Source organism: Equus przewalskii, chromosome 4 (assembly GCF_037783145.1).
Source record: "Equus przewalskii isolate Varuska chromosome 4, EquPr2, whole genome shotgun sequence".
NCBI classification, from domain to species: domain Eukaryota; kingdom Metazoa; phylum Chordata; class Mammalia; order Perissodactyla; family Equidae; genus Equus; species Equus przewalskii.
This window is the reverse complement of record NC_091834.1, coordinates 24,585,221-24,608,217: the sequence shown is the minus strand read 5'-3', so window position 1 is coordinate 24,608,217 and position 22,997 is coordinate 24,585,221. Positions and strand designations below refer to the sequence as shown.

Genomic DNA, 22,997 nt, shown 5'->3' with positions numbered 1-22,997 from the left:
GACTCTAGTTCAATTCTTGACATCTAGTTGTTACTTTAAAAAAATAAAAATGACCAAATGACCACCTCCATTTTTAAATGTACAATGTATCGCCTCTCAGGCACTTTACTATTGACATTGTAAGTTTCCCTATGGTCACTTAGAAAAATAAAGCAGGAAATTCTGAAACCCTAGCATTAGGCCCACAGCATGCTCTCATTCTCTTCCCTTTGTCTGGAGACCAGGCAAAAATCTCATTCTTCGAAGTCCAGATAAAGTTGTTTTTGAGAAACTGCCCCTATCACAGAGGTAGAATTACCCCCTTTTCTCGGCTCCCACTGAAATCCCAAATCATCTCTATGATAAGACGTTGCATTACAGTGAGTTGTTCATGTGTCTCTCTCCCTGCTCAGCCCTTCAAAATGTGAGTCCTTTATGGACAAGCACAGTTACCTTGTTCCTTTAGTAAATCCAGAACCCAGCATGAGGTGTGCATGAGTGTATCAGTGGTTCTCGAACTCTGACATGCATCAGAATCTCCTGGAGGACTTGTACTCACAAATTTGGGCCCCAGCCCATAGTATCTTATTCCGAGGCCTGGGTTGAGGATCCAAGAACGTGCATTTCTATCAAGTTCAAGGTGCTGCTGTTGTCTTAGGAAACATACTCTGAGAGCCACTGTAACAGAATTTTCATCAATTAAGTCATGAAAAAAATGTAACTTTGAGACTGATTTACTAATGAATATAAAACTGTTTCTGGATCTTGAGGAAGTTCATGCAATGAGTAAGAAATGGGAGTTGGAGAACAAATTCAAAATTCCTTCTCTGCCACAAGCGACATACACCACTTAATCCACTCACCAGAATGGCCCAGGGAGTTTTTAAAAATCTGTGCGCTGCTCCATCCACCAGAAATTTTGACTCAATTGGTTTGGCGTGGAGCAAGACATCTTCTTTTTCAAAAGCTCCTTGGGTGACTCTAAGGTAGGTTGCAGATTCAAAAACTACTGCTTTAAAAAAAACAGTCACCTCCTAGTCTTTTTGGTCCAGTCACTAATGTACAAAACCAAGCAGTCTGATGCTGTCTTAAATAAGAAATGAGGGATTCCTATCTGAGGATTTGCAGTGATATACAAATATGATTCCCAATGTACTTATATGCACAATATTTTATTTATCAGTTGCTGATAACTGCAACTAATCAGGCTGCTAACCACAGCAGCCTTGTCTGGAAAGCAGCTGGTAACCCACAACCTGGCCTGGCTCGATATGGATGGTGATAGTGAGCATGAGACAGACCGGGCCAGGTTATTCTTCAGCTAAAGGTAATACCTGCAATGGAAATATCCAATAAAATGACAATTCAAGGGCACAGTGTTCTCTTGGGCTCCAGACCAGTATATTCTACTGTCTCCCGGACTTTTCTACCTGAGAGCACTTCACATCCCCCCACTTGACCGTCCTCCTCCTGGAGCAATCACAAGCTCCGTGAGTGGATTCCATACTTATCGGGGCATCCCAGTCAGAGGCCGTGTGTCATCCTGGGATTCTCCATTTCTTACACTCATTACACATAATAACCAATCAGTTTTCCCTTCCAATCAGTCCGAGTCACCTGTTCTGCACCTTCATTGCTCCTGCTTCATTGTCTCTCCATGTCTCATTCCTCACTGATCTCCCTACTTCCACAATTGCCTCCACAATCTATTCCCCGCGTTGCTGCTAGAGTTATCTTTCCGAAACACCAAACACATTATGCCTGTTCCTAGCTTACAACTCCAAGAGACCCCCTTTTCAAATAGGAATATAGCAAAGCTCTCTATGAACTGTAGCATCACCATCTACCCTTCTCCTCCCATCACACTGAATAATCGGTGCTCTTCAGAACATAGCTACCACTGACACATCTCTTGGAATGCACATCTCATGGTATTCTCTGGGGAAACATCCATAGCTCTTTGCAAGCTCAAATGAGTAATCCTTTCCATTTAGGGCTATCTCTGGCCCTCTTTCCAGGTAGAATTAAAAGTAAAAACTAATACTAGAAGACTTCCTTATCCTGTACAGAATTCTATCATTGGTTCTGTGACATTTTCACACTTGTTATCTACAGATCTCTTTCCCTAATTGACTTACAGACACTTACGGCAAGTACCAAGTCTGATTCATTCCTACAGCTCAAAATGTGGATGGAACAGTGAAAACTAGTCACCTTGGCTCAAGCATAAAGAAAAAAATGCAAATAAAAGCCCACACTATAATAGGTGGCAATACTTGTCCTTATACTCAAAGTACAAACAATAGTGGTTAATTTGTGTAAGTATTTATACCAAGTCAGGGCCATGTGCACTGGCCTACTAGTAACAGGGTGCAACTACGGGTGTATTTAGGACTGTGTACAGGCATTCTCATCAACCACTAGTCCCCTAAATCGCAACTTAAGGCTCTTGTTAATGAGAATTCCAGATATATTCAGAAAAGACACTTGGACTCTGGGTCTTTTTGTAAGAACTCACCAGAATAGGTTATAATGTGGAGCAAAAAGGAAATTCCTATAGCTTAGCAATCCCCTCATGCTAGATTTCACATACTACTTTCTTAAGCAAGCTACTAAAATTTGTTTGGTAGGAGTAAAATTTATTTTAAGCATATGTAGTTCACGGATGCTTAGTCAACAGGGTCAGGCATTTGATATTATACTTCAGAGATTAAAACGTCAAATCCAGCACTTAGCTTCTAACAGGGCTAAGTAAACAAGCCACCACTGCTCACTGGCCCCAACCACCCCTCCCGCTCCCAGCTAGTTCAGGAAACTTTCTAGACAACTGAATTGAGTGTGTCTATCTAAATGTGTAAGAAGAAAGCTGTACCTAATGACTCTGAAAAAATGAAAATTTCAGTCAAACCGGTTATCTGACGTAAGTCTCAAAGCCTGGATCCTTGCCCAAATTCAAACTAACCTGCTTATGCCCATGGTCCAGATGGCAGGTCATCCTCAGACGATGGGCAAAGAGCCAACCAATGGAATTTTCTTAGAGAAGACAATGTTTTAGGAGGAAAATGAAAAAGAAGGTATGAGCAGAAGCTATGATGTCAAACGCGAATGATCTATACGAGGATAAGCTAAGATTTATACTCTATTCCTTATGTGTTAATGGCTCAAGAATAAGCCAGTAGTAATCAACAGAGACCAAAAGTGTTTCTGATCATAATTTCAAATGTCCATAAGTGACAGAAGAAAACAAAAAGAATTCATTCAGTACAGATCTGAGGAGCAGAATCTAGTTTTTAAATTATATTTACATGAAAACAGTGCATAGGTGAGCCATATTCTCGAACTTTGATCTTTTCCCAAAACACACCCCTACTAGGAAAACCTAACTTTAAATAAGCCCGTTTCTACTCTACTTACTAAGTCCAAACTAAAACACATACACACAAACACCACTTTTCACAGTGAGCCACATGGCAAAGGTTAAATGATTTCTCAGGTGGGTCCTTCAACAAACTAAGTGTCCCCACCATTCTGATCCCATCCCCATTCCAGGGCCTGAGGCACCAGCGTGGGGCTATCTTCCCTTAAACACTCATAATCATCAATTTAATATTAGAGTTGACTTGCAACTCCTGTCATAAAAGGTTCAGGGCTTAATATCCATAATATATAAAGAATTCTCACAACTCAACAACAAAAAATCAAACAACCCGATCAAAAAATGGGCTGGAGACATGAACAGACATTTCTCCAAAGAAGATATACAGATGGCCAATAGGCACATGAAAAGATGCTCATCATCGCTGATCATCAGGGAAATGCAAATCAAAACTACACTAAGATATCACCTTACACCCATTAGAATGACAAAAATATCTAAAACTAATAGCAACAAATGTTGGAGAGGTTGCGGAGAAAAAGGAACCCTCATACACTGCTGGTGGGAATGCAAACTGGTGCAGCCACTTTGGAAAACAGTATGGAGATTCCTCAAAAAACTAAAAATAGAACTACCATACAATCTAGCCATTCCACTACTGGGCATCTATCCAAAGAGCTTGAAGTCAGCCATCCCAAAAGTCCTATGCACCCCAATGTTCACTGCAGCATTATTTACAATAGCTAAGACATGGAAGCAACCTAAGTGCCCATCAACAGATAAATGTATAAAGAAGATGTGGTGTATATATATACAATGGAATACTACTCAGCTGTAAAACAGAACAAAATCATTCCATTTGCAATAACATGGATGGACCTTGAGGGAATTATGTTAAGTGAAATGAGGCAGTTAGAGAAGGATAACCTCTGTATGACTCCACTCATATGAGGAATTTAAAAATGTGCACAAAGAGAACAGATTAGTGGCTACCAGGGGAAAGGTGGGGTGGGGGGTGGGCACAAAGGGTGAAGTAGTGCACCTACAACACGAATGACAAACATTAATGTACAACTGAAATTTCACAAGATTGTAACCTATCATTAACTCAATAAAAAAAAAAAATTGGTTCAGGGGCCGGGCTGGTGGCGCAGCGGTTAAGTTCACATGTTCTGCTTCGGTGGCCCGGGGTTCGTCGGTTCAGATCCCAGGTGCAGACATGGCACCGCTTGGCAAGCCATGCTGTGGTAGGCGTCCCACATATAATGTAGAGGAAGATGGGCACAGATGTTAGCTCAGGGCCAGTCTTCCTCAACAAAAAGAAGAGGACAGGCCGTGTATGTTAGCTCAGGGCTAATCTTCCTCAAAAAAAAAAAAGGTTCAGACAGTAGGTTAGATCCTGGAGCTTAGGTCCTGGAGCTTAGATCAAAGGAAAAACAGAGTATTTTCTTTTTAAACAGGGTGGAATCCTTTATCTTTATTGACACTAACTCTAAAAACATTTCAAAACAAGTTAGTGCCGTCATGTGGACCAAGTCTAAATGTAGCACAATGGATTTGGGCAATCGGCTTTTTCAAAATTCAGAATAAGTTTCTAAAAAATTATGGACTATGAAACTAAATATATAAATCCAGAAATGATAATCAAAAGCCAATGAGAGCTATCAGCCAGTTACTTCTAGACAGAACTACATGGGTGTAAATATAGGATAGACACACAGACCACTGGTCTCCTTTTCAGATTTGAAAAGCAATTTACTAATACTTAATTAGTGGCTTAAAGAATCACACTCTGAAAGCAATAATAGAAACCATTAAGATTATCCCTCCTCTTTTAACTCATAATATCTGGCACATTCTATGCACTCAGTAAATATTCACTGAATTCAGAAATGAGGATTCAGAAGCCTGGAGCTTAAGTGATGTATCCACCTTCACAGAGAGCTGGATTGAGAAGACAGGCCTCCTGGCTTCCAGGCCAGGACTGAACTGGGCTTCCTCAAATCTGATCTCCTTAAAGAAAGGAGGGTTCACTTTGGATAGTGGTTCAGAGTTTCTGCATCTGCTCCTCTTCAGTACAGCCCAGACCTAACAATCAAGAATGTCTTCAGAGGAGGGGCCAGGGCAGGTTTGCCTGGTTGCGAATTCTTTTTATTTTTTTGAGGAAGATTAGCCCTGAGCTAACTACTTCCAATCCTCCTCTTTTTGCTCAGGAAGACTGGCCCTGAGCTAAAATCCATGCCCATCTTCCTCCACTTTATATGTGGGACGCCTACCACAGCATGGCTTTTTGCCAAACAGTGCCGTGTCCGCACCCGGGATCTGAACCGGGGAACCCCAGGCCACCGAGAAGCAGAACACTCGAACTTAACAGCTGCGCCACTGGGCCGGCCGCTGGGAATTCTTAACTCCTTGGAATACCACCCAGGATTGTTTCTAGAGCAAGACCTTTACCTCTATTTTGCAAGAGTAAGGGGCTTGCTCAACATCCCTCAAGCAATCCCCATGTTCACAGTTGGTGAGTGAGCTGCCTTCACAAAAGGTGGCCAGAGCGACCACCAAGTAACTGTGAGCAGGAGTTTAGACCAGTGAACAGACAGATGTTTCTCCCCAGTCTCATACAAGAGGCCTTTCTAACGAGCCGGTTCCCTGGTCCTTTCCTGCCCGTCCCAGCACCTGTCATTAGATGCTTACACACACCTACTCTGGCTCTCCTAAAACCAGAACTCACACAACACAGTGGAGGCAGGTGGGTGAGCAAGGGCTCTGGGTTAGAAGGCCTGAGTTTGAATCCTAGTTCTGCCTCTTACTAACTGTGGGAAAGTCACTTTACTTCTATGTACCTCAGTTTCCTCGTATATAATGAGGGTTCTCACCTCATATGCTTGATATAAGGATTAAAAGGACACAAAATAGTGCCTGACAGTACTGAGTGCAATAAGAACAGAAGATACCATACCCCAGAACCAAATAAATCTCTCTAAACTGAGTAAATTTTCTTGAACAAAACTGACCAAATTTGACACTTTTTGTAAAAAGATCTCATATTTTTAAAAATTTTCCCCTTAAATTTTGTCTTTTCATTTTACTTTAACTGAATGACATGTGTTTGTCCACGCTCCCTATTTTATTCAGGAGCATTCTGTTTTAAGCAAATATGGGACTAACAGGCAAATTAAGTGGTCTTTATGCTTTCCTCAGAAACAAATCTCCAAGCAGCAATAGTAGTGTTCAAAGGGGTAACAGCAATGAACTGGGATCATTTCTGGAGTGAGAAGTGATGCTTTGGAGGCACTCTAAGAGTTTAATTTAAAATAAGGATGGGGGCCCCTGCAGCAGAAAGGGAGATACACCACCCGCCTAAGAGGACCCTATTGTCAGCTAAGCAAGGCGCAGGCTCACAGCACGGAGGACAGGGAGCCCTTCAGACTCAGTAGAGGAGGCAAAGCTTTCAGGGAAAGACTAATCCCTTAGTACTGAGATCACCCCCACTTCCTCTTTCCCACATTTTGCAAGATTGTTAAAACTCCAGATGTTCCAAAAGAGCTCTTTACATTGGCAGGTAACCTTTCCCAAGACTTTACCAATCTCTCCTCTATGCCAGGGATTCCGAAACCCAGCTGCCCAACAGAATCACCTGAGGAGCTTCTAAAAATCCTAATGCCCGGGTCTCACCCTAGACCAAAGAAATCAGAAGGTCCGGAGGTGGGAACGAGACATCGATCTTTGTTTTATTTTGTTTTGTTTCGTTTTAAATCCCAACTGATTCTAATTTGCAACACAGTTTGGGAACCACTGCTTTACGCCTTAACGCTCCCCCAACTAACGCACTCAGCCTCAAACCCCAACTCTCTGCCAATGACATCACCAGCAAGTACAGACCTGACTCTTGGAACCCGGGCCGCTCGATTTTGAAATTGTGCAATTAAACCTTCTGAGGCATATTTCTCACGTCAAGTGCGTTTATGGTCGGTAGTCACGAAGCCAGACTCGCTCATGTTGGGTCTGGACATTTGGCACACGTGAACCACGTACATCAGGTCGTTGTGGATTTTTTTAATTAAGTTTAATATTTTGGTTGGCCTAATTCTTCCAAAAGCTAAAAGGCACATCCCAAAGAGAAAATCTGGGGATTTTGAGGAGGAAAGTTTGCTGTGAGCACTATTTTTAAAAACCATTGGGGACCTGGCCAGATGGGTTCCGCCCACAGGGAGCTGTGCACCAGGACCCAGCAGTCCTGCTGCGGCAGGTCCTACCGCTCTGTCCAGTTCCACCGCAAAGCCTCGAGAGGTGACCAAAGGGCAGCAGGTGGGGGCAAATCTCTAGAGTTCCCAGGAACCCACCACTTCACGAGACCCCACGGGTTCAAGGGTCGCAGGCGCCCGGGAGGGAGCTCCGGACTGGCAGAGAGCCTAGGTCCCGGGGCGGCAGGAGGACCGCGCGGGGCGAGAGATCTGCGCCCAAAGCGGGGTCCGACCGCACCCTCTTTTTTGCCAAAGAAGAAACTAAGTCCACTTTTCCCGGTAGCCACAGGTAGTTAGTGACAGAGGCGAGTTCTCGGGCCTCCCAGTTCAAGGCTGCAGCTCAACACCCGGGAAAAGGGCTTGCAAGGACCTGAGAGCGGGGCCGGCACCCAGGCTGGCAAGGCCGGGTGCAGCGAATCACCTTAAGAGTGAGACGCGGAGCGTCCGCTCCGGTCCCAGGAGGTCCGAGAGGACTAGGGTGGATTCCCGCCGGTCCTTCCTCAGCGTCCCTAGGCCCCTCGGGGGCGCCCCCTGGCCCGGTTGGGCCCCCTGGGTGACAGCGCCGGGCGCACGTGCGGAAACACGAGCCGACTCCGCGGGGACCAGCGCTGCCCCGCGCCCGCCTCGCAGCAAGTTTTCGCCCTCGGACGTCGACCGCGCGCAGGAGGGCAGGAAAGTGAAGCCAGAAAGTTGAGAGCGCTGCGGGGCCCCGAGCTCCAGGCGGCCGTTCCCACACCCGCCTGCAGCCCCGCGGCCCCGCGTTCGTAGCGTCCCCTCCTCGGGCCGCCGCGGACTCGCCCAGCTCAGAAACGAAACGTCCAATTCCTCCCACGATCCCGACTAGAAGCGCAGCCGATCCTCAAGGAAACAGGAAAGGAGGGGCGGGCGGCGCGGGACGGGGAGCCGGTGCGCCGAGCGCGGGCTGGGCCGGGCCGACTGCGGGGTCGGGCGCGCCGCAGGGGCGGCGCGGGGCCGGCGGGCACGCCCTTACCTTTCTTCTCCTCCAGCGCCGGACTCGCCTGGAAGTACGCAGCCAGCAGCACCAGGAGCGCGGCGCCGACGGTCCCTGAATGTCGCATCCTGCCTCCGAGGCGCTCGCTCCGGGTCTCCGCAGTTAGCCTGGGACGGAGTCGGGCGCCGTGCGCGGCGGCGGCGGCAGCGCCGAGGCGGGGACGCCGGCGGACGCAAAGGTAGCCTGCCGTCTGGTCCGGGAGGCGGCGGCCGCGGTGGCTCGCTCCGGGCGCGCGCGGGATCCGGCCGCCCTGGCTGCGGGCGGACACAGGGTGCTGGGGGCGGAGGCTGCGGCCGCCGCGCTGCGCCGGGGGCTGCCCAGACGTCTAGCTCGCGGGGGCGGGGGCGCGGGCGCGGGCGCGGGAAGGCTGGGCTGGAAGGAGGAGGGACCAGGAGGAGGAGGAGGAGGAATCGGGAGGAGCAAAGGAGGAGCAGAATGCTAGGAGGAGGGAGGAAGAGCCAGCAGCTAGGACCGCAGGCAGGCAGTGACTAGGCGGTGGGGACAGCGGTGGCCCCCGTGGGCCCGAGCGCTCGGTGAGGGCCGGTGCAGGGGGGCGTGCCGGAGCTGAGGGTGCCTTTGAGAGTTCATTTCCGTGTGAGGCGTTCCCTGCGCTGTTCCTCAGGACCTGGTCCTCAAGAACTTGCCCTGCTCTCGCGGAGACCCAGCCTCCGTCGAGCCTCATTTATACAGGGTTCCCATTTCCCCGCTTCCTCCCTTCAACTTTTAGAGCAAACTTGTACCAGCTCTGGGGAAACTAGCTGAGCCTTAGGCCCACAGCCGGAAAATGGCAAGGAAGAGGAAACCACCCGTTTATTCTGGCCCCAAACTTCTCTGCAGCACCCCGGGATCCTAAGTGGGGGTCAGAGGCTGGCCTGGCAGCCAAGTCGTTCCTCGCCATGCCAGGCGTCTGAGATGGTGCTCTCAGGTACGAGGGTCCTTCAGATCCCGTCAAGTACCCTCGAAGAAATCGTCTGAAATGAGGACACCCAACTCCTGGCACAGAGACTAGCCTTGGGAAATGTTTGTTGAATGAATGCATGAGTACCGAGGGAAGCCACAGCGTTTCACATGCCAGGAATCATCCAGGGGTACTTGAAAAGCAAGTACGTGGGGGTAAATTACCTTGCAAAAGTCAAGCACTTAGAATAAAGGCTTGACACAAACAGTAGTGGAGACCCTTTTAGAGAAGCCAGGTGCCCCTCTGCCCTGAGACAGCCACAGATAAGTAGGAGAAAGGCCAGGGAAATTCACTAAGTATTGGCCAGAAGAATGTATGCTTTTTTGGGCTGCAGGAACTTTAGCTAAATTCCCTCAGCAAAGTCTGCCCTACCCCTATGGCTCCTCTGCCTCCAGGACAAATGTCCTCGGGCCCCATTTTACAACTAAATACCCTCTTCTCCCAAGATCCACTAGTGGCATTCAGGCAGGTTCAGCAGCGCTGGTCTCTCGGCTGCTGAAACAAGGATCACAAACCTGCAGGAAGTGGAGTTAAGGCTGGGACCTTTCCTGTCCATGGAGGAAAGAAACTGCATCCTTCCTTCCCATCCAGCAAGTGCAGGGCACAGGGCTCCTCACCATCCACAGAACCGGTAACTATTCCTCTGAATTTAGAGCCATTTGTGTTCATTTATTTGTTATAACAAATCAGGAAGACCGCTGAGCCCTCTGAATTCATTTAGCCCCTGGGTGGAGAAGGCTATGAAGATTCTGCAGGCCATGGGTTTAGTTCCCTCTGCATGTTGCAAACAAGAACTTCAAGCAGAATGTAAAGACACACAACTAGAGACAAATTACACAAATTAGAGAAGGTCAAACTGGAAACACAGCAGTGGAAGGTAGAATGAAGCCAGGAGAGAATCTTAGAGAAGACCTGTGCATACCCAAGTCCCTCGCATTTACTCAGCAAGGGCCCCAGGTTTGACTCTAAGCCATCTGTCAAGGAAATATGAGGGGTGGCACAAATCTATTGTCCATACGTTAAAACACCAATCCACTGAAGCTACAACTAATTTTTAAGACTGCGTAGGAATTTCTCCCATGAATCCCCCAAAAGAAAACAATGTGCAAAGACTTCAGAGTTCTCACTAACGGCTTTTTTTCTTTTTTTTTTAGGAAGGTTAGCTCTGAGCTAACATCTGCCACCAATCCTCCTCTGTTTGCTGAGGAAGATTGGCCCTGAGCTAACATCTGTGTTCATCTTCCTCTATTTTGCATGTGGGATGCCTGCCACAGCATGGCTTGATAAGCAGTACGTATGTCCATGCCCAGGATCCGAACTGGTGAAACTGGGCTGCCATACTGGAGCACGCAAACTCAGTTGCTGTGCCACCGAGCCGGCCCCCTAAGTACTTTTTAGTAATAGACAGCACCAACCTTCATAGTGCTGTCATGTTATAACATCCTTCCATATTATCTGATGGCATCTCAAGAAGCAGAGTTTTGTGAAAACCAAGGAGGCAGTGTGACACTTCAGGCACACAACCCAATACGTGGTTGATCCCAGTGAAGGGAGAGGAATGGGTGAACTCAAGATCCTCCTGAGACAGCTGTGTAAAGTTTGAGTTTCTGCTCTGAGCTTGTGATGTGGGGGATGGCATTCAGGATGATTTTGTACTCTTTGGCAGGTACACGGAGTGTACTGATAGCTGTTGCTTGCTAAGTAAAAACCTATGGCCCAGCCGGCAGAAATGACATCCTCTTGAGAAAACAGAGACTTTTCTAGACTGAGCCCTGCAAAGAGGGTGCTTGGGCACCCAGTCTCTGCAGAGAGTGATCCCAAGTCACATCCCAGGCCACATCTCAGGCAAAGGCTGCCACCACAGGAACAGCTCAAGGAGCCCTGACTGCATGCTACTAGGTACTGATCAGAAATGAGCTTGTCTGACCACCCAGAGCCAGGTTACACTTTCGTTTGCCTTTTATAATAAGATGATGCTATGGCTTGGAAGAGTTAAATAAATCACTTGCCCAAAGTCCCAAAGCATGCTTGCTAGCATGAGGCCTTCCTTGAACCCACATCTAAGCCATGTTCTACATCACTCTCATTCTGCAACTTTTCTAAACCTGAGACCAATAGAGACTTCAGGACCTCAAATTCTATTTCAGAATATCTTGGAAACTTTTTGCAGTAGGTACAACCAAAATTTCTACTTGGCCAAAAGGTTCCTGGATAAGGCTTCAATGTACACCATATTAGCAAGTATATACTGAGACTGTAGTATTTCCCACATTAACTCTCACGTGGTTTATCAATTTTCATAACACAAGCTGTGCATTCTCTTTGCCAGCTACAAATGGGAAACTTTTTTTCCTCCTCTGATGAGAAGTTTTCCTCTTTAAGAGGCTTCTGAGTATTTTAAATGAGTTTAATCTTTTCTAGAAGGAACACGGCAGTGAATTTCCAGAAATCACATATCCTGTGGAAAGGGAGGAGAGACGGGTTATTTTGCAGGGTGAAGATAGGAAGGCTTCAAATATTTTGAGTTCCATCTTAGGCAAGAGGCATTTGACCACCTGTTTTCTCTCGCCTGAGGTCAAAGCAAGGATTAAAGAGGAAAAACATGAGAGTGGCAGATTTCAGAATTAAAAAAATTATCTTTTATAAACTATTGGAGCTATCTAAAAGTGGAATGAGCTGCCTCTGAACGGAATGGGTTTCTCCATCGTTGGAAAGATTTGTACGCAGGAGCAGTGCTAAAGGGGGCTGTGAATTAAGGACTGAACCAGATCCCTTCCAATCCTAAAATTCCATGAGAACATGCATTTCTAAAACAGCCTTCCATTTCAACATACATGCACTCACAGCTCTTCTAAAGATACATTTTAAGAAGACACAAGACTGTGGTAACAGGATTGCCACTGGGGACGGAGGGTAATTAGGTAGCTAGGGGTTGGAGGGAGACTTTTTTCAACTGTCTGTCCTTTTATACTTGCAATCTTGCATTGTGAACAGGCATGACCTATTTCTGTAAGGTGAGGGTCAGTGACCTCAGAAGGTGCCCCTGCTGAGGTTCCTGGGCACTCCTGGTAGCAGACTTTCTTGGTTTCCTTGGCCATTTGCTCTCTCCCTTTGAGTCAAGTTGAGTTATTTGCATTAGACTCTGAGTTGAGACCTATCTCTGGCAGAGTATGGAAGAAACAACTTCTTTTTCAGGGATAATATGCTGACACACAACTGCTTGAGACATTCATTTGTCATTAGTATTCTTATTAGTATTATATGTCATTTGTATTTTTCATTATCTCTAGGGCTAAGGGTTATGTAATGCTTAAAAAACAGGATCTCATTTTTGAACACTAGTTTCTGGCATTGTTAATTTCCTTCATACAGGGATCTTGTAGGAAATTTCTGGGCACTGCACAAATCTTTGCCTATGTTAAAGATTTAAAACAGATTAAATAATTTTGTCCAAGGTGTCACTGCTTGTCTCAGGGGTAGTTATAACTAGAAATATTAGCCTTAAGCTTGCAACTGGTGGCTTGCAGATCAAGTTTAGTATAAAGATGTGGTTTTGTGGGGCCCATTCAATATTTCTTTTAATTGAATTAATGGCATCATTTAAAAATCAGGAGATTTCATATTTAAAATATGATTTTAAATTTTGTATTTCTCTTGAAAAATGGGAAGTGCTGGCCAACTGGGCTTGCTTTCATGCAAAATGGCAGTTGGCTGGGTGATAAGTGTCCCCTTTAGAAAGGACATTAAGTCTCCAGCTCTCACTGACATGACCAAGCCTGATTCACCAGTTCATGGGGCCTGCATGGTTACTGTAGGCATTAAAGTTTGCAGCCTCACCCTTCCTGGTTAAATAATGCTACTGCCACTTTATAGATATGATTCTCATCTCTGGTTTTCCTCTGGCCCTTATCTTCCTTTCTCTATCCAACTCATTCTTGCTCATTTCATATGTATTTGTTGATAGATTATGGTCCAGAGATCATAATACATTATGTATCATGATAGACCTCACTTCAAATTAGCATATTTCAAATATAGAATAATAGAAAAGCACAAATGTTTACCACAGCTCATGATTATACTTTATCATTATTATGGTTAACATTCTATAGGCATATATATACACATATGTATATATATATACATATGTATAGACATATATATATACACACACACAAAACCAATTAAAAATTACTGGGGACAAATGCAGTTCTGTTGAAGAACAGAGAAAGAAGAGGCTACCTGTCAATGTCTGGTGCACGTGCAGTGATCGTTCACTGTTAGCTGCCCACGAGCTTGCACTGGAGGGAATCAGGATGGGAGGTGGAGGATTAGGAAGTTGGCTGGACTAAATATCATTGCTTATCTTGCAAATCATCAAGTTTTGTCTGGCTTGTTTTTCTATAATAAACTAATACATGATAGAATGTGTGTTTTATTAGGAAATAACTAAAGAGACATTTTTAGGTATTTTAGCTGTTTGTAATTTAGTTGTTATAATTATGTCTCACCTCATGTAATAAAGGTGATATGGCAAAGACCTACTGTCAAGCTTATATTCTTCTAAACAGGAATTCAGGAACTTCTTAAATTGAGAGATAGTTATGTCACTTTATTTTTCCTCATAAGGACTATAGATGCAGAGAATAAACGTTTCATCTGTACCATAGAAGGAAAGAAATCCCTTTTGAGGAAGTCACCAGAAGTTAGATTCCAAGTGCATTTTTAGATGGTGGCAGCCCTGGAGGACCTGCAAGGGGGAGAATATTGCAGCTTAAAATGATCCACAGGGCTAGAGAAATCCAAAGTAAATTGGTTTTCTGTTTCTGCAATTGAAAAAAGTTAGAAATTCTTGCAGTTGATGATTTTGAAGAACTGAGCCACAAGAAAGCCTGAGTCATTGAAACTTCCATCAGAGAGTGTCCTCAGAGATAGGCCCTGCTATTTTACAGGAGACGGCGTAAGAACCTTGTCCAAATGAATTGTTTCAGGAAGAGAGCGAATTAATGAATAATGTTTTATTAATTAAATAAAACATAGGAGTTTTCAGGGTTGTTAGTTATTTTATTAAAATTCAAGTTGGAATAAATGGCATTTACTCAACTCTTACTTACTGTGTCTAAAGTGGCTGGGAGACAGAGGTCAGTTACCAGTTCCTGGCCTCATAGAACTTCTAGTCACCCTGTTAAAGATCACCCAGACTAATCAGATGTGTGTGTATGTGTGTGTGTGTGTGTGTGTGTACGAATAGGAACCTTCCTATTCTTCCTTAATCAATTTCACTGATTTCTCAACACCAACAAAAAAATAGGATGTTTTACTAGCCCTCTACAAAAATAAATGTCAAACATAACTAGACTTCTCAATGCCTGCATTTACAGAAATTACTGTGTCATTGGAGATTAGCGAGTTTTTCTGACTGTGGCATTTAGTTTTGTCACCTGGTAGGATCATTTATTTGGCAAGTGCATGCTGCCTTTCCTTCTTAGTAGCCTTGCTTGAGACCAGTTGCCCAATGGAGAAGTGTGGAGTGTGTCCCTCAGGATCTGGCTCCCCCATCCCCATGGGAGGATGGTACTTTCTAGTCCCCTGGAAGCCTGCCTTGGACTTCTGTAACATAATGGAGGGATCTGTGTCACTTCTGGGCAGAAACTCTCAGAAGCGGACACGCTTCTCCACACCTTTCCCTCTATCTTGTTGGCTGGTAATGCTCCAGAGAGTGGCTTCCTCCTCAGCCAGGGCCTGAAGTGAGAATGATGACAGGAAGCAGACCCTTCAGCTGGACACATAGGTGACATCTACATGATGGATGCGAAGAGTTAGAGAGAAAGACACCTTTGTTAGGCTACCAGAGTTTTCAGGCTGTTTCTTACTCCATTATACCCTAGCATACCTTAATCTATACAAGAAGGTATTCAACTCCTACTTAAATATTTACATTATATATTTTATATATACTTTATATTATTTATTTTATGTTTGATATATAAGCATTCATACCTTATATATTTCTATAATATATACATATTTATATTATGTATATATTAAATACCACACACGTATATATATACATATTTGGAGGGGAGACCAGGGAGTAACCAAATTAACAGGGATCTAAAATTGCCATTAACTAAATGTGACTTTGAGCGTGTTTTATGTTTTCAATCTTTCCAACCCAAAGCCTTAGTTTTATTCTCTGTAAATTATCATAAATTCTTGCCACACAGCATTGTTATGACTTGAAATAATGTGGAAGCACCTAGCACATAACACTTGACAAAACTATTGTGTGTGTGTGCTCTTGGAGCTGTGGGGTGTGTATACACAGTCTTTTCTCTCCCTAGTTGTTCTCTAAGCCTTCCCTATGTGCAGACAGAGCAATAAACACAGCTCAGAGTGCAACCGCTTATATTTCTCCATCAGTTAGTCTTCATGGTCACATGAACAATCTAAACATAGAATTAATCATTTAAAAATCCTTGAGCTTCCTCATGGCACAAGTTAGCTACAATGATTTTTTTCCTGAGATTTTTAATTATGAATTTTGAGAACCAGTGCTGTTCCTTGCCTTCAAAAGAACTGCTATTTGTTGTAACAGCTGCTAAGGAAACAAGGGCAATGAATGTCCCAAAGCGGGCTGGCACCGCAGTCCGGGCTCAGCCGTGGGCAGATGGACACGCTAATGGGACTGTGATGGACGCCATCAATTGGCACTTCGGGTCCCCCCTTCCGCTGGAGGGGCTCGCTCGGCCAGCGACTCCGCACAATAGCTCCCCGATCGCCTTTCTTCAAAGGTCGCTTTGAATTCTGTTCCCTTCGTGTGAGGTGGGGGTAGGGAGAAGTCTCTGATTCCAGACTGATTCTGGGATCTCAGTGGGAAGGTGAACGTTGGCTGCATTCGGGGCGGAGGGCTATGGAGCCCGGGGGCAGAAACGTGGTAGCGCAGGCGTTAGCGCTCCCAGGGCCTTGGCAAAGACTGGAGGCAGAGGCGCCGGGACACGCCGCGGCCTCCTGCCCTTGGGCGCGTGGCGGGGAGTTGCGGGATTTGACGTTGTAGAATTTCACCTGAGACGTGAGGGAAGCCGGGCTTGCATCTGAACTACCCCTTGGGGTACGGTGCTTGGAAAGGTGGTTATCTCTGGGTCGGCCAGAGTTGATTGCCTGACCCTTTATGGTGATTTTGCTAGTAAGAATTTGTTTGTAGCCGCTTCTTTTCGCTATTTTTGCCCTCCCCTCAGGAATTCTTTTGTTTGTTTCTTTTTCAGTCTTTCACTTTTAAACGAGGAATTGAAAGCAGGACTAGCCGGAGAGGATTGCGTTTTTCCCTGATTTCCGCAGGACGAGGGAGGGGAATATTGGTTGCTTTTCTTATTCCTCCTTTTCTGAGAATTGGGGCTGTTTCTCGAGTTTGTTTTTCAAATCGTTGGTTAGATTTCCCGCAGTGTCTTTTGCCCAGCACCTGCTGCAGAAGAGGGAGGTCCCGAAAGTCTCCAGGGAAACTGAATGGGGCGGGGGTGTTCTCATTCAGCTGGCAGCCAGGAGACTAGCGTATCGCCGTGGTCCTCTGGGCCCAGCAGAAGGAGCATCGGATTGAGCTCCCAGACCCACCGCGGAGGGCCTGACCCTGCACCGTCAGGGTCATGGCCTGAGATGCGTGGCTCCTCAACCACGCACGCCCTGAGAGACCTCGCCTCTCAACGTGTCGTTTTTCTCTAGGTTTACCGGAGACCGAGTCAGGGCGCCCTGGTCAGCCTGCTCTAGGCGCAGGGCAGGCCTTTCCTCTGGCGCCGCTGGTCTCACCCTAGCCCCGGCCCTCCTCCAGCTCCAGGACCAGCTCTCAAGTGTGCTGTGTAAATGCCCTCACTGGGCTTTCCCGGCAACATCGGTGGCCAGGAAGGGCAACTCATTCTCTGAGAACTGTGACTGGACAGACCTGACCCTTTGGACATAATCCTACGAAGTCTTCAAGGAAGTGCCACGTGGTAACCTGGTCACCCCAACCCCACAGTCCCTCTGAACTGATTGTTATTTGACTGAGGCTGGAACCACCTTGAAGAGGTCCACATCTTCTGAAGGAAACAGCCCGCTGTGCTGAAACTGGTGAGAATGAAGCTCTCCTCTGCTCCTTGTCACTTCATCCCCTCGGTCCCCACACTGTAGGCCCAAGGACAGGTCACCTGGCTGTGTTTTTCCTGGGGTGGGGCACCTTTACCCAACCTTAGGAGGCCTATAACCAGGAGTTCTAGATAAAGATGGAGATAGATTCTGTGGTGTCAGACAGCTTCATGGACCAATCTGGTCAGTGATATGTCTTCCCCTGAATCTAAGGCTTCCGTCTGGGGTATAGAAGATAGAAGGAAGCTATATTCTGGAAAACGTGGATCCTCTGCTTCATGTCAAGTTCCAGCTGCTTGTAGCCCCTGCAGGGCCTCCTTCCAGACGGCATCCCCGGGTCTAGGATTCTGGCTAGGAAATGTTACCTGACCCCAAGACAGGGAATTATGCCTCCGCTATGAACAGACTGTTGGGTTAACCCAGGACCAGCTCCAGGAGGCTGTGCACTCTTGAAGGCAGTTTATATGCAGAATCACCAAGTGTTTTCTCTCCAGCAGCAGCTGGCATGCTCTTCTGGTCACCTCCCAGGACAGCTCATTGATCTATCACCTCTTACACCAGCTGTGGGACATGAAGCTATGGAGACTAGACCTTTGCCCTTATTTCCACATGTTGTTTGGGGTTAAGCAGAAAAGTGAGTGGAAGATGGCCTTCAGCTAGTTCCAGTTAAGTGTGAAGGTGTCTCATTTGTGCAGTAAACTCCTTGGTCATCACATCTGCATGTATGTACTTTGTTGAGAGACTTCTGTGCACTGGGCACTGCTTGCTGTTCAATCCCAGGACATTAGAACAGTGCCCAGGACATATTCTAATGGGTAGAAGACTGTCAGTAGCCATAGATCTTACCGGATAAGTGCTATGCAGGATAATGAAGAAAGGAAGGAGTATGAAGAGGGGACCTCACTGAGAAGGAGGCATTTGAGTGCATGGAAGAGAGGGAGTGAGTAAGGCAGGGTCTGGGAGAAGGAAGCTTCAGTTCCTGGGAGTAAGCCTGTTTATACAGGAGACAGCAAGGAAACCAGTGTGACTGGAATGCAGTGGAGAGTGGGAGAGGAGCAGGGGCTGAGGTCAGAGGTGGAGGGGTGCTGCAGGTCCCTGGTAGGCATTATATTTTCAACTTTTTACTAAAAAATACGTGGGGAAGAAGTTGGAGGACTGAACAGAGTATTGACACACATGATGGACTTAGGTGTTAACTGGATCCCTCTTGAGACTGTGTCCAGAAAGGAATGAAGGCAAGTAAGAGGCTATTGCAGTAATCCAGATGAGATTTGGGTCTGGCTTGGAGCTGTGGAGGTAGTGAGATGTGATTAGATTCTGGATGTACTCCAAAGAAAGAGCTGACGCAAATTACTGATGCATTGAATCCGGGGCATGAGAGAAAGACAAGAGCCAAGGATGACCTCAAGGTCTTGGTAGACAAGTAGGGGATGGTAGTCTTCACTGAGATGGAAAGTCGAGGGAGAGGAGAGTTTTGGAAGGGGAAAATTCAAGTCTGGTTTTGGACTTCCTCTGGTTGAGATACTTTTAGACTTTCAAATGGGGAGATTGGAGAAATAGTTGGATATATGAATTTGAGCTTCAGGAGAGAGGTCCAAGCAAGAGATAACAATTGGGATCATCAATATAATATACGGATGCTACTTAAAGTCTTGAGATTGAATGAGATCATAAAGGGGTTAGAAAAGAATACAAATGGCAAGGAGAAGTGATTAGAGTCCTGAGCCCTGGGGCCCTGTAATGTGAAGAGACCCAGGAGATAAGGAGGAAAAAGCAAAGGAGCTTGAAAAGGAGTGGCCAGATCTACTGTCCTGCAGGCAAGTGAGAACAGGTTTCAAAGAGGAGGGGTTAATCAACTCCATCAAAAGCTGCCCATATATCAGTGGAATCTGGCACTGGAATGTCGCTTATATCCTTATTAAGAGAAAGTTTCACTGGAGTGCTGGGCAAGAGTCTGATTGGAGTGGAGTTCTGGTTGGAATTTTATTAAATTTATAGGAATATTTGGGAAGTATTGATATCTTTTAAAATAGCATCTCCAGCTCCTTATAATATTAAATCTTCGCATTCAGAAAAATAAATAATGTTTTCCCATTTATATGTCTTCCTTTTTTTTTCATGTATTTCATAGGCAGACATCAAGTGACAGTTCTGCTGTGCAGGGATGTGAAAGGTATCTGTGGAGGGACGGTGGAGGGGCACTGCTACTCCTTCAGACAACTGCAATAGGGAATGCAAATGCCCAAGGACTGGGAGAGAACAAGTAAGCCTCAAAGCAGAGAACAGGAGGAGCTGGGAAGGAGAACGAAGGGGAAAGGGCAAGACTTGGTTTGGAATGAGGTGAGAGATCAAGGGACCCTTGAGAGAAGGCACCAGCTTTTGATACGTTTAAGTATTAAGAGATATGGTAGGCTGTTTGTGTCCACTTATTTTATTAATTTAAACTTAATAAATTTGCATGGTTCAAAACGAAATAGATTTAAAAATGTGTGGAGGGAAAAGCTTCTGTCCCACCCCTGTCCTTGTAGCCAGACAGTGGAGGTGATCAGGTTCATCTGTACCCTGGGAGTTCTTCTAGACATGCTTTCTGTATACACAGTGTTCTCTCTACACTTTAAAAAGTACATAATAATACATGGCGGATCTCAGTTCATATCGGTATTTAACAGTTCCTCATTCTTTCTTGCCACAGTAGAGTATTTCCTTTTATGTATGTACTATAATTTATTTACCTCGTTCCTTACGGAAAGACATTTAGAGGGTTTCCAAACACTGCTGAATGAATAAACTGTAGTCTGATTTCACACATTTCCAAGTGGAATTTCTGAATGTTTTGTTTCAGATTTAAAAATAAATTTTATTTTTATCCTCTTTTTTAAAAACTTTAAAAATTAAGGTTTAATTTACATGCAATAAAATGAATATTAAATAGTTTTATGTGGCTTAAATTTGTATTTCTCTGTTGTCTAGTGGTGTTGAGCTTTTTTCATGTATTTGTTGGCCATTTGTGAAGTATCTATTTTAAATCTTTTGCCTATTAAAAAAAATCATCATCAACTTGATGCAGGTACAGTTTACATGTAATAAACTGCTTTTGCTGATAGTGTACAATTGAGTGAGTGTTGACATTGCAAGTCCCCTGAGATCACTACCATAATCAAGATATGGGACATTTTCATCACCCCAAAAGCCTTCTCATGCTCCTTTGCAATCTCCTTCCTCTGTCCCTTGCCCCAGGCAACTGCTGATCTATTTTATGTCACCATAGACTAATTTGCATTTTCGAGAATTTGAAAAGGAATCTAGATTTCAAAAAGAATGATATAGTATGAAGTATTTTGTTTCTGACTTTTTTCACTCACCTTAATATTCTGAGGTTCATCCCTATTGTTGCATTTATCAGTAGCTTCTTCCTTTCCGTTGTTGAGTTAGTACTCTATCGTGTGGATATGCCACATTTTATCATTTACCAGTTGTTGGACATTGGGTTGTTTCCAATTCTTGACTATTATCAATAGCAATAAAATTGCTATGAATACTCATGTACAAGTCTTTGTGTGGACATATGTTTTTATTTCACTTGGGTAAGAACCTAGGAGAATTGCTGAGTTGAAAGGCAAATGCATGTTTCACTATTCCTTATTCTTCTGCTGCTGCTGTATCATGTCCACCTTAAAACTGCTGTATTTTGGTAGTTCTGCCAAAACATTTCTGCCATAATTGCCAAAGGAGTAGTTAAGGATTTTACGGTAAATCAGATGTCGTTTAGACAGTTGCCTGGAGAGCTAGTGTAATTGAAAACATTCAAACATTGCGGTCATCCTTAACTCTCTTTTCTACAGTAAGGTATGATGTACCTAGAGCTAGGAAAGGGAAGAAGTTAGTGACCATTTCTCTAAACAGTGTTTTATTTTAGCAAACTCTAAAAGCTTAGCATGGCAGTAATTTTTATTAGTGTCGCAGACTGTCGATAATGTCTCTTTGGGCAGGATCTAGAGGTGGGATTGGACATAATAATAGTAATTGGCATCAGTAAGACAGCTCTGGGGGCTGGCCCCATGGCCTAGTGGTTAAGTTCAGTGAGCTCCATTTTAGCAGCCCGGCTTCAGTTCCTGGATATGGATCTGCACCACTTGTTGGGTGGCCATGCTGTGGTGGCAACCCACATACAAAATAGGGGAAGATTGGCACCAATGGTAGCTCAGGGTGAATCTTCCTCACCCTTCCTCAAGCAAAAAGAGGAAGATTAGCAACAGCTGTTAGCTCAGGGCAAATCTTCCTCAGCAAAAAAAAAAAAAAAAAAAAAAAAAAAGCTCTGTAGGGTTGTGCTGTGCTGTTTCCTCACCATGACTCAATTTGCATGAAAGGAAACAATAGAATGTGAGTTCCTAGTGGATGTCTGTGTAATCAAATAGATTTGACTCAAATAGCACAAATCACCTGGAATTTACTGGAAGAGTGAATCTCTTGCTTACACTCCATTTCAACATTGAGTATGTAGTGTTAATTAGTAAATTACAGTCAAAGACCAATTTCTCTTTCTGGGGAGGTGAACTTTTTGAGACTTCTGCAGAAATCATTGGGAGACTAAATATTAATTAAATTGCACCCTCTATTTCTCATAAAAATACTAATAAAATCACTTTGAAATATGTTTAGCTGTAGCTGAAATGAAAACCATAGCAATGTCAGAATTTCCAATTAACCTAATAAAAATTAGAAAAAGTGCACACAAAATCCAACACTAGTTACCAACCTAATTAGTATCTCCAACACCTTTGATTAATTAGCTATATAAATTAAAATTTTTGTAAGAGCTTAAACATATGTAGTATTAAAAACTAGGATATTTACCACCCATCAAAGGTGAAAATGTAAAGGGAAATGGAGCACAGTCCATACATAAAAATCTGTAATGGGAAAAGACAGCAGACAAAGATACCCAGAGAATGATTGAAACAGAATTATAAATGACAGTGACGAGCAAAACAAAACCCGTCGAAGTAAATGGACATAAAGTGTGAATGTACAACTCAAACAGGAATGAAACAAACAGAAAAATTTGTTTTCCTTTTTGTGTACTTCTGAAAAATATTTTTCTTAGAATCAAAGAAGAAAAAACTTCATCACTTTTCAGTGATTGTATATATAGTGAGTTCAGGGTGAAACTGGACATTTATTCCTTACTGATATTATTCTAAAACTTTGAGAACAATATGAGAAAAACTTCAGGATCTTTAAAAATGTTTATACCCTTGGAGCCACTAGTTTACTCTTAAAGCAATAATTCCTTATGTAGCACTTGTCCAAAAG

The 22,997-nt window shown here is 44.5% G+C and overlaps 2 protein-coding genes and 1 long non-coding RNA gene across 4 annotated transcripts in view; 2 read left to right on the top strand and 1 right to left on the bottom strand.

Annotated features, from left to right (window-relative positions):
* EGFR (epidermal growth factor receptor) overlaps positions 1–8,873 on the bottom strand; it is a 199,861-nt gene extending 190,988 nt beyond the window's left edge. For both annotated transcript variants that reach the window (XM_070617275.1, XM_070617276.1), the window contains exon 1: positions 8,591–8,873. The gene's annotated coding sequence lies outside the window, so the exon portion shown is untranslated. The remainder of the gene's footprint in view (positions 1–8,590) is intronic.
* Positions 7,549–20,615, top strand: LOC139083023 (collagen alpha-2(I) chain-like). Its single transcript, XM_070617504.1, has 3 exons — positions 7,549–7,878; positions 8,368–8,789; positions 17,286–20,615. Exons 1-3 carry the CDS (start codon positions 7,549–7,551, stop codon positions 17,518–17,520), a joined length of 987 nt encoding a protein of 328 aa, XP_070473605.1. The 3' UTR covers positions 17,521–20,615.
* LOC139083000 (uncharacterized) lies at positions 9,582–10,860 on the top strand. The gene is made up of 3 exons (XR_011539439.1): positions 9,582–9,714; positions 10,091–10,200; positions 10,724–10,860. It is a non-coding gene; the product is annotated as an uncharacterized lncRNA (long non-coding RNA).
* Positions 20,616–22,997: the final 2,382 nt, after the last annotated feature.

Bases quoted from the DNA above. Each gene is read 5' to 3' on its own strand.
- LOC139083023 (XM_070617504.1), top strand. From the start codon at position 7,549: ATGGGTTCCGCCCACAGGGAGCTGTGCACCAGGACCCAGCAGTCCTGC. The intron at 7,879-8,367 runs GTAGCCACAGGT...CCGCGTTCGTAG, and splicing joins AACTAAGTCCACTTTTCCCG to CGTCCCCTCCTCGGGCCGCC. The intron at 8,790-17,285 runs GTAGCCTGCCGT...GTTTTTCTCTAG, and splicing joins GGACGCCGGCGGACGCAAAG to GTTTACCGGAGACCGAGTCA.